The following is a 12,297-nucleotide window of genomic DNA, read 5'->3' on the forward strand; positions in this document are numbered from 1 at the left end:
TTGTGTGATTTGACCACCGTGTCACAGAGAGACGCTCACATTGTTCTTCTCTCCTGACATTCTCTACAGGGACTGGATTAAATCATAAGGCTCCCACCCAGCTCCCTGTCTATGACTCCCTAAAATGCAGCTTAGCCAGTGTTAAAGTGTGAGGGGCATTGATCACTCCAGGCCTGCCCTTCAGCACTGACCTGGCAGCTGGGGCCGGGAGCATGAGTGTGGGAAGGATCAACCGCTACAGCATTGTGTCATCTGAGGAAGAGGGCCTCCGCCTCACTACCATGCATGGCATGAACGGCTTTGGCAATGGCAAGATCCACACACGCCGCAAATGCCGCAACCGCTTCGTCAAAAAGAACGGCCAGTGCAATGTGCAGTTTGCCAATATGGAAGATAAGTCGCAGCGCTACATGGCAGACATCTTCACCACATGTGTCGATATTCGCTGGCGATGGATGCTGGTAGTCTTCACTCTTGTGTTTGTTGTCTCCTGGCTGGCCTTCGGTTTAGCCTTTTGGGTCATTGCTTTGCTGCATGGAGATCTGGATAACCCCGCCGGAGATGACAACTTTACTCCATGTGTCCTACAGGTCAATGGATTTGTGGCTGCCTTTCTATTCTCCATTGAAACACAGTCTACTATAGGTTATGGCTATCGCTGTGTGACTGAAGAGTGCCCAGTGGCTGTCTTCATGGTGGTCTTCCAGTCCATAGTGGGCTGCATCATTGACTGCTTTATGATTGGCGCCATCATGGCCAAGATGGCAAGGCCTAAGAAGCGAGCACAAACACTGTTGTTTAGCCACAATGCTGTCATTGCCATGCGAGATGGAAAGCTGTGCCTCATGTGGAGGGTAGGGAACCTTCGCAAGAGCCACATTGTAGAGGCCCATGTCAGGGCGCAGCTCATCAAACCTCGGATCACTGACGAGGGGGAATATATTCCTCTAGACCAGATAGACATTGATGTGGGCTTTGATAAAGGCTTGGACAGGATTTTCTTGGTTTCACCCATCACTATTCTCCATGAAATAGATGAAGAGAGCCCCCTATTTGGGATTAGCAAACAGGACTTGGAGACAGCAGACTTTGAGATTGTCGTCATCTTGGAGGGGATGGTTGAAGCAACCGCCATGACCACACAGGCTCGCAGCTCCTACTTGGCATCTGAGGTTCTTTGGGGTCACCGTTTCGAGCCAGTCTTGTTTGAGGAGAAGAACGTGTACAAGGTGGATTACTCACACTTTCACAAAACCTACGAGGTGCCGTCCACCCCCCGCTGCAGTGCCAAGGACATGGTAGAGAACAAATTTTTAGTTCCCAGCTCTAACTCCTTCTGCTATGAAAATGAGTTGGCCTTCCTAAGCCGTGATGACGAGGAGGAGGATGTAGGTGGTGGTAGCATGGCACTTGCGAACCTCAGTCCAGACCGGAACAGCCGACATGAGTTTGAACGCTTACAGGCCACCAGGGTGTTGGATCAAAGGTCATATCGTAGAGAGTCGGAAATATGACCTCTACCCATTGACCATGGGTAACTTTGGGTAAAAATGCAGAACAATGCAAAGTGCCATAGGAAAAACTGACTACTGTGAAAGATTGGAAAAGAAAATAAGTCAACGGTAAAAGGGACTTAACTTGAAGGAATGGGGGAGTACACAGCTTAGAAAATTGTGGTAAGGAATGTCTACAATCACGAAAAGGCTAGAGAAAGACCTCCTTTCTTAATGGAAACTTGAAACTTTTTTTCACATGGTCATTTTGAGTTAAGAGTGTTCAATGATAGTGCATCAAAAAACTATTATGACAGAACCTTATAATCAATTCTTAGGTGTAAATACATTGTTTAGGTAAGTCATGTTTTGTGTGCAGTATCAGTTTCCAAAAACATCTCTAAAAGTAGAAGTTTCTATTTCAACTTGTTCTTTGGCACAAATAATAGTGTTACAAGGCTTCTCTTAAGCTTTTCTCGCATTTCTGTAATTTACTGGACCTGTGTTCAGTGACAAATTGAAAATTTGTGCACTGCAGCATTTAGATGCAATGAGCCGTGATATAACATCTGACCGTGAGCCACTGAGGACATCATCATTTAACACCTTAATTTTAGTAGCCTACCGTTATGATCCAAAAATCTACCAATGTAGGGAGAATAGGCTACATTGATTGCACTATGAAGAACATAAAGGAATATGTTGAATAGAAGTTAAATTGTACAGAGAAACACTCTTTTCATAATCTTTAAACCTTTTACAAGCCACTAACATCACGATTTGGCTGTCCTGGCCTACATGTATCATATCCTGTAAAACCATTGATTGAAGTTGTCAGGTAAAACTAAAGCACAAATGGTGGATAACCGTCTTAAAGCAACATTTTGTAGTTTCATAAAATTAGTTTTTTTGCAAGATACAGGTTGCAATATCCAAGTTTGTATTCATAGAAGTAATAAAAGAATAGCAGCAAACCATAACCCCACAAATAAATTCACCTTAAAGTGTACCTTTACTTTTGAGAAAAATATTCAATAAACTAAGTCAAATTTAAATGTGTATGTGGGTAATCATCAACACGTTTTCTTCCATTCCCTATGGAAATTCAGACAGTTACAAAGTGGCATAAAATAATCACTATCAATTTTCCTCTTTAAAAATAAATCTATGCATATTGTTAACAGTATCAGGGCGCATAAATCCTACTGAGTTCTGTGTGAGATAAAATGATGTTATGGCATTGCTTTAATCAATACCTAATGCTTGGCCTGAGAGAAAAGCATTAAGCATTAAGAATATGGTTATTTCTAAGAGCGGTTGTTGCGCTTATAAAAAAAAAAAGTATTTTTAGTTTTGTTATAGACAACTTAAATTGATAGTTAAAACTTCATTAAAAAAATTTAAATGTCCACAAGAAGAATGCAAGAATGAAATTTATTTCTAACAACCCAAAAAATCACCCATTCCAAATGTTAAATGGACAAGCATCATAAGGGCAAATCTGTCTACAATACTTTGCGTTATGCTAATAAGGTTAAAATAGTCCAAACTTGTCAGCCAACTTAAATTAGCTGGCCCTACATTTCTTGTCATTTTACATCAACAGCGAGTATATTTAACTGCTCTTTATGGTGTCAATAACAGAGTCATCTCTCTTTTAAACTTAACCTGGGTTTTAGACTAATGACAAAATATAACATTTTTACATGACAAATGCATCCTTTAAAACCTGTTATCACTGTCATAAGTGTCCAATCAGATATACATGAGCAACAGTAAAACAAAGAGAAAATAGCTTTCTCCTTTGCCCCTCATATTGATTTCTCTGGCATTACAAACATCGCATACTGTAGACAGCATTTTAGCAACGTGCTAAAACGATGACACTGGACCAAGGTCTGAATGGAAGCAATAAAAACTGAAGGACACCTTTCTGAATTAACTTTAGTAAGCATATTCTTAATGATTATCTTGCAATACACTGAACAATGACCCTGCATTCATTAGTTTTTTTATCTTACTTGTATGCATATATTTCTCAGATTTGATACCAAAGTAATGAGTGAGACTTAAGTTTTGAAGTGATTGTTCCCAAGGTTTCCTTCCAAAAACAGTTTAGACCGATCTTGAAAAACAGAAAGTCATATTCCAAATCATGTAAAAATACATACAACAAGCTGTAGTTATGGATTCAGTCATCTGTTATTACTGTATACAGTTATTTAAGAGACAAAATGATGATGCATGACAACTTTTATTTTCTTTGGCATAGATAGCTTTTGAAAAAATGATCCCTTATTCTAGATGCCTACTAAGAATCTATCATCCAAACCTCAACATGTGTACGCTCTGTCACAAAACACTATTCATCAAGTCCAGTGTATCTATTACCTCACTATAAGGTGGATGTCAAGTCCTTGTGGAACAAATGTATTTCACCTTCGCACATAAAAGATTACATATGTGTTAAGAAAACCTTTAGGATATAGTGAACACGCAGAAGGGAACCATAAAATGGTTCGTTATGTTGGTCACAATGACTTATATTTTCCTAATAGTCATTTAAGTCGGTATTCTTGACTCGATGATATTTCTTGGTTATATGTCGCTTTTTTAGAAAATTGTGGGATGTAGTCGAATATAAAGAGCATTTTTTGGCTAATAAGTGAAGCGTCTTTACCCAACCCTAAACATTTATTATGCTCATTGCCTTCTGGGAAGGTTCTATACACTGATGTGTAAAGCCTCTGCACCTACTCAGTGGTGTAAAAAAAAGAAAAGGTAAAGCATTTCTACTGGATAATTTTTTCGGAGATTGTTTTAGCTTTGATGTTGCCCACCTGAGCCCTTAAAAAAGAAAAACACAAACAAATGTTTTAGCTAAATATAAAGGTTTATAGTGTAAAAAGCAGAGTAAGATAAGAAGTATAATAGGGAGCAGCCAGGCTGAACAAACCTGCTTATTTTTATACAAAGTTCTTTTTGATAGAATACAGCAATCAATATTTATCTGTTTTTATCAGAGTACTACAATGAAATCACCATTGAGTGGCAAAACATATGATTCTTGTCTCACTTTTTAATTTATGATTTAATTTCTGTTGTTTTATTTCAGCACAGATGCTCATAATTAAACAGGTATTTCTCTTAAAGGGATGATTGGAAACATCTTTGACCTCTGTAGAAGTCTTCCTATGTCCAGCAAAATGTCTACTGGGCTTTTGATTCATAAGTCATTTAAATTATTCAATTAAAAACCTAACTGTGAAAAAAATAACGTTTTTTTATCTCTTTTGTTGAAAGTGGTTTACCAGTCATGCTGTATTGAAATGTAAAATCCGATACAACCTCCAGATATCCTCAAGCTTGAGTAAAGAATGGATGAAGTGGTAGCTGAGGTAAGACATCAACATGAGGGGTGGTTTAAGATAAGAGATCAAGAATGAAGGCACCACAGTAAGATTACTTCCTGGTCTTGGACCAATTATTCAAGAATGCTCATCAATTAATCACTGTGACACACAGACAAACAGTGGCCAGGGGCCTTTTGGCCCCGCTGAACTGGGCAAGAGGCCTGCAGCTGACTATGTCAGATCAATGGACTAACCACACGAGAGAGCATTATAACTCTACCTCGGAACTGATGAAAACCTTAAGGTCTTCCACGCGGTGCAAAGGAACCCACAGTGCAGCGCAACTGTCACTGCTAGTTTCAGACTGACATAGTTCTCATTTTCACGCCCCAGCGGACACATTGTGTAGGTAGCAATCGACTTGAACCCATCTGTTCACCCATGGGTGTGTTGGTCTTAAAATGAGGTGTGGTGAGACGCATTGTTGGCGCATTGCTATCTTGAGGCAGCAGAAAGTGATCGAGTGCAATCGAACAACAAAAAAACAAAAAAGTCAAAGGCACAGTATTTTCCTGCTATTTACAGGGTGCGTTGGTCAGAGTAAAATTAGTGATTCACTGCAGTCAGTGAACTAGTGAAGAACTAGTGAAGAACTGTGACTTCATTGATTATTTCAGAAGCCAAAAGCTTAGTTCTGTTTCCTCTGTCAAGTTCATTTCAATAGTTTTTAAATTTGGCTGCTTTAATGCCCCACATTATTTGCTGCAGTGACTTTACTGCATGCATGGAAATGTTTACAATCACTGAAGCAGCCTCTGATCATGAAGTAAATCCCTAAAGAAAATACTCAATCAGGTTGGTGGCAGTTTGAGGATTTAAGCGTACAAGTGGATTCGGATGGCATCAGAGCCGCTCGGTGCATAATGCGAGTCACACACAGTGCTCCTGCTCCTCCTCCTCAGTTAAACAGGTTATCAGAGTGTTTCCAATTTCCCTAATCCACTGTTTAAATACCAATGCACCTGCTGCGGTTGCACCTGGCTTTTAAAGGGAATGGGAGATGACACTGATTGGTTTTATTCATACTACGCCAAAAACACACCCATGATTAATGAAGAGACTAAATACAACCCATTTGCCCCTTGCGCCTCGCCATGCGCCTAGAATATGTATCTAACTAGCAAAAGTGGAGTTGGACACACTCTAAATGCTGTTGCGTCCTGCACTTTAGACGATGCACCATAGATTGGCCTAAAGGGCCCATTATGTTTTTAAGCATTAAATTTAACTATGGGCCTTTTTCACTGAATAAATGTTATGTCACAGTAGGAAAAACAGGTATAAAAAAATAAAAATAAGGATACTTAATGTTATTTAGCTGCTTCAGTTTCAGGGTTCTGGTATTGTGCATGCTGGCTAACTGTCACATCATATTTGAATAGTATGGAGCAGGGTTGAAAATTAACTTTGGATTGGATGGTGGATTGCAGAATCTACAAACCACTTAATAAATTACCATTGGTTTTTTATCTGTCTGGTGAGTGAAGCAAATCTAGCAGCCACTTGAATATTTGACCAGCACTTGGCTTTTTTCCAACCCTGGTACTGAGCCATCGTTAATGTTATTGGTAACACCTGTGTATTTCCTACTACGGAGATAAAGACGTCTTACTGTTGCACATTTAGGGTTTTCTTGTAAGTGAAAAGTCTAACACTGTTCAGCAGAGCCTAACCAATACTGGATATTTTAGGCCAATGCATTTAATAAGAAACAATTGTGACCAAGAAATGTACTATGAAGGAAATTTTACAATCAACTTTTCAATTCTCTCTGACTGACAAACACTGTATCTAAATTCCTGCAAGCATATCTTTGCCATTTCTATCCTGTAATTTTCTTGTAACTTATAGGCCAGTATATACGTTACTGGTCTGTGATAAGATTATATGGGCCTACAATACTGGCCTAACTTCATCATTGGTCTTCCATCAGGCTAGAATACTATGGAATTAAAAAAATGTTCCTAACAGTGCTTTGCAAATATACAGTACTTGGTTAGCAACACTGTCATTCAAATGCCAAAAAAAAGTAAGATTTCATTGATATTTTTGTGAGTAATGGCACACAGCATGCAACATGGAATGCAATAAAAATAAAGTAAATTAAAATGTTTAACATGAAACCTATACATCTACATGTACATTATCTACGATCAAAGGACCCCATTAGAGTAGAGTTTAAAAAGTAATGCAAGTAAGTTTTGACTGGTGATGAATAATCCTGAATTCTTTTCACAGGATCTGCAGCCATCGGTTCTTTCTGAATAATTCAGGTAGGGGTGTTTCAATCACCCACAGTGAGCAACAGATGTGGGATTATCAAACTGGCCACTGGTTGTGCTGAGCTCAGGCGTTGGGTCTCAGCACTAACTGACACTGGGATCACAGAGGCTATGCTGCTAGCATTTGCCAAGTTTGATTATGTAACATGGCCTGGGCAGTGTGGCAGTGTGTGTTAGGCTTTGTGTGGCTTGGTGTCACACAAGTAGAAGTGAAGCTTTCAGGATTAGTGGTGGACAGTGTTAATGAGCGCCTAATGCATGGAAGCATTATAGATTTCTCATCAGTGTCACGTGGGTTGCGGAACTCAGAATTTGACTTAACTCAGAAAGTGAGTGGTATTTTGATAGCTGTAATGTCCAACTGGTGCACTGTCACAGCAGGGTTAGACTCGAAGAGGTCCTGGATAATTAAGGGCATGTCAGGAAAAACTGCTCTGTAAATGGGATGGTTGCTATGTAGTCCCAAAGATATGCCATTGAGATGGGATGGGTAGACTATGAGTTCAGTTACATAAATAATTCTCAGCAGGTATAATCCCATGGTATTCTTGTGTAAAGTATTTTTGGGCATCCATGTTTCACGCCACCGTATGTCAAAATTGAACTTTGCCAACTTGGGTCAGGACTCTAAGACACAAAACTGTCATAGCTTTTTGTTGCTATAGTTGCAAACAAAGTAAACAAATTAACCTATATATACTATTTTATATGGCTATTTCTACCTATCCCTCAGAAGGAAAATGCTAAGATTCAATAATGGTTTGTTAGCAGTTGTCTGTATCCCAGAGCTATGAGAGCCACTGGTGCACCAGCCTCTCCCTTCACACTCTTGGATCCAGCAAATAAAACATATTAATTACCATGTGGAGGCGGTTGCCACGTAGCCTGCTGGCTGGAGAAAAAAAAAAGGAGTGAAGCTGAGGGAACAACCAGACATAACCTCAAAATAACCAGTGCTAAACGGTGTACTGGTTCCATAGAAAAAGACAGACAGACAAACAGACAGACAGACAGACAAACAGACAGACAGACAGACAGACAAACAGACAGACAGACTGGATGGTTGGGTGGATGGAAAGATAGATAGATAGATAGATAGATAGATAGATAGATAGATAGATAGATAGATAGGTAGGTAGGTAGGTAGGTAGGTAGGTAGGTAGGCAGGCAGGCAGGCAGGCAGGCAGGCAGGCAGGTAGGTAGGTAGGTAGGCAGGCAGGCAGGCAGGCAGGCAGACAGACAGACAGACAGACAGACAGACAGACAGACAGACAGACAGACAGACAGACAGACAGACAGACAGACAGACAGACAGACAGACAGACAGACAGACAGATAGATAGATAGATAGATAGATAGATAGATAGATAGATAGATAGATAGATAGATAGATAGATAGATAGATAGGTATTTTTATAGATTATTTTTTTCTTACATCACCATGATATTTTGTCTAAATTACGCAACATCAAGTTGACACCCAGGATCCCCTGGGAATGTCCCTTCTGTGACTCTGAGGGAACAGTTGACTAAGCCACTAAGCCAGCTGGGGCCTGGATTCACACATTTGCTCACATGATAAAAAACAAAAATCATCAGACCTCCATAAGACTTCTGGAGCCAGTTAAAGGATGTTAAAGGATGCAAGGATGTGACCTCGCCAGGCCCTCTGCAAGCCAGCCCATATAGACTAGTTATGATTAATGCTAGAACGAACCCCCTGTAGCCTGGACTCTTGATGACAATAAAATGAGTGGAAATCATGTTGAAGGGGCTATATAAAGCTCTTCAGTGTCAAGCCGCATGTGGCTCTGTAGCCAACACTCTCACTGCTAAAAGTACTCCCTGTTAGTTCCTGTGATAGTATCACTCAATCACAGATGCGTACTCGAGGTCTGAGGTCTATGGCATTAGAACTTTGCCTTTTCTGCATTGAGAAGGTGAGCTACAAAGGAATGTATATACATGAATATATAAGCTTATGCCATTGGTATACAACTGGGCAATATAGTTCGAACAGAAATCCAATTCAATTAAAATCTGTATAATGTTATTCTATTTTACACTGACTATAGGTCACTAGTTCTAGATAAAGTTATCAGATGAAGAACTCCATTGTTATATGTATATGTGTATTACTATAGCAGATTTTGAAAGAAAGACAACACCGGCAGAAAAATTAGAATCCAAAAAGAAACTATAAAGTGAGTAAGTAAGTGTAGTACTAAATGTATATTAGCAGATCAATGATTGGTACATACTGAGGTTTAAATTAAGTTATTCTATAAAGAGATAGAGACTATGTGTTTAACACTTCACAAGTGTCTCAAGTGTGATGGGACTTTATCCAATGACTGAGACATGATTTGTAGTGTGTTGCCCAAATGGAAGAGACACAACAGCCCTGTCCTACCACCCACGCTTGTCGTCTTGTGCAACAAGCCAAGAGCCCACTGGTGTCGTTCATTAGCTGTCAGCAGTGCCCGAGTGCAAATCAAAACACTGCAAAAAGACCCACAGAGGTGTGCCCTTGGTCAATGGCATCATACAATCAGTCATTCAGGTAAATACATTGGCCTTTTTATGTCACAGGAAAAGCACAGGTGTAATTAAGAACAGTGCTTAAACCACATCAGAAGCACGACTTGATTTTCACAACTGTTTAAGGCCAAGCACACCCACACAGGTGTTTTCACTTGGCCAGTTAAACCTCTGTACACTACATATACACACACATAATGTCAAGGACATTGAGAGAGGTGTCACAGCCCTAAGAAGAGTTCTAATTAACATCTGTGTGGGTGAACAAGTGTTCTATAGTTTTAAGAACTGTTTTCACACTTTGACGGATTATGTATGTCCAGCGTGTGACGTATGACAAATAAAGGCTGCCATTTGCAGCTCCAACCTGAGGAAGGGGTCATGCGTAGCATTAAACATGGCGATACATTATGCGCCTTATCTTCTCTCGGTTACAGTAGGTGCCTCTAGTCTATCCTGATTCATGGAGCAACATGAATGGACAACCTGAGGGAACATAAGGGAGGCGCTCTCATTTCCTTGGTAATTACCTGTGTGTGCCCAAAGGCCCTTGGTCTGTTTCAGAGGAACAGAAATAAAGAGCAAGATACTGAAGAAAGAGTAGAATAGGTCTACTGTAGTATATACTGTATATACAGCTGTACAACAGCTCAGGGGCGCAAGCCATGAATTATTAGTTTTATTTATTATTTCATAAAGAGTATACGCTTCTGCCTCTGCAAACCATTCAGGTGGGTGTTTAATGGGTTAACTACCAACTTCCCCTGATGGATTAACTAAACTGGTTACAACGAAACCCAATAAATACAATTCACATAGTTTCAGCGTAATCGCTGAGTGCTGAGATTTGAAGATAGCAGCTGTTGTTCAGCCCAGTACAATGGCGCTCAGAGGTAATCTGTGGTGCACAAGGCACTTACAACATTACATTTAAGAAACTGATAACTGAAAATAATACTTTTGAAAATCAACGGAGCATGTTGTTAACACTGTCTTCCTTCTGTAAGAACAAGTCCTGCATAAAAGTATTCACTGTAAGGGGATTTGGGAGGCCTTTGCCCACTTGGTACTCAGCATACATTTGAACTGATTGTATTTGGTGAAGCTACAGCCAATAGCTTCAATCTTAAGCAAACCACACAGTAACTGAGAAGAAAAGGAAGAATCAGCAAAACTGGGTCTCTCCCGTCTATCCCAGCAGTGAAGTCATGTGAACAGACACAGAACTGCGACTACAGTATCTCTGTTCTCCCCAGGGGTAGACTCAAATCTGTCAGCGCCCTTCTCTAATGCAGCTCTCAGTGGAAGGCAACAGGGATAACTTCTTCCCAAATATGCCCCCTCCCACACACATACACCTCACACCCTCATCACCCCTCCATCCCTAGCCTACCTAGACCCCGCCAGAATGCATGGATCATCTCTTGCTGGCTGGCATCGCTCTGTCCCAGGACACAGACCTCGCACTAGCCAGGACAACGTCTCCGATGTCAGGCAGAATGAGGGTCTTTGTTGCTGCAGACTCAATACAGGACCTGCACTTGCAGAAGTAGTTGGATTGTTTGATATGGAGAACAGTATCCCTTTTAACACGACGAAGAACTCACTGCAAAAGTGGAAAGGGGACAGTTAGTAAAATTCTGAAGACCATGCTTAAGTAGATTATTTTATAATAAACACTTTCTTACTTTAAATATGGTTTGTGGGGGACTTCTGTTGTGAATAACTAGATTAGCTTTTAGAGTAATACTGTTGTTTAACCTCTCAATAATAATCCCAAACTTTGAATTGGACTTGGTCTCACACATTAAATTATATTTGAGCCTGCTGTGTAGTATGTCTAGAATCTTGTTTTCTAGACAAATATCGTTTACTTTTCTTTCCAACTCTAAGGTGTGGCATAAAAGACAAAAAAATGGTTGAAAAGTAGGGGATCTGAAATACAAAACTATGAAACTGGAGTGAACTACATAAGACAACAAAACATTTCACTCTGCCATGGAATAGATAATTTGTTAAAATGAAGTAAGGTCATTTAAATTTGAACTAACTAATGAAATTAAACCTACCTGGCAGTAAGATTCAATATATGTGTTTGTGTCTGTAGCAGGGCGGCTAAGACGCTGTTACCAGGGCCATTTCTTGCTATATCTGGACTACAGTATGTGGTTGCATAGGGCCCCCGAAGCCACAAGGGGCCCCCTAAGCTACCATTTCCCCCTTGTTTTATCTATTTATTGTCATTATTTTTTAGAAATTAAAAGGTGTGTAAGGTCAACTTGAGATATGGATTTGAATTGAATATTAATTGTGAACCAGAATGATGCATTTACAAGTTAAATGCATGCACAAGCAGTGGCGTGCACAGACTTTTTAAAGGGCAGACCGCCTGTGCACGCCACTGTACACAAGCAGAGTCAGATTAATGCACAGCCTGGCCTAGGCTGCAGCCTAGGGGCCCCAGGTGTAGGGCTATTTTACATTTTTTCAACTTACCTCACTGGGAAAAAAAACTTGCCTCCTATTGGGGCCCTTAGAAAGATTTTTAAAAATTAAGTTTACATATGG

The 12,297-nt window shown here is 40.1% G+C and overlaps 1 protein-coding gene across 1 annotated transcript; it reads left to right on the forward strand.

The window, feature by feature from the left end:
• Positions 1–212: 212 nt before the first annotated feature.
• kcnj12a (potassium inwardly rectifying channel subfamily J member 12a) lies at positions 213–1,514 on the forward strand (the record flags this gene model as incomplete). Its single annotated transcript, XM_083933106.1, has 1 exon — positions 213–1,514. One exon carries the CDS (start codon positions 213–215, stop codon positions 1,512–1,514), a length of 1,302 nt encoding a protein of 433 aa, XP_083789232.1.
• Positions 1,515–12,297: the final 10,783 nt, after the last annotated feature.

The sequence above is a fragment of the Echiichthys vipera genome, assembly GCF_963691815.1.
Source record: "Echiichthys vipera genome assembly, chromosome: 18".
NCBI lineage: Eukaryota > Metazoa > Chordata > Actinopteri > Perciformes > Trachinidae > Echiichthys > Echiichthys vipera.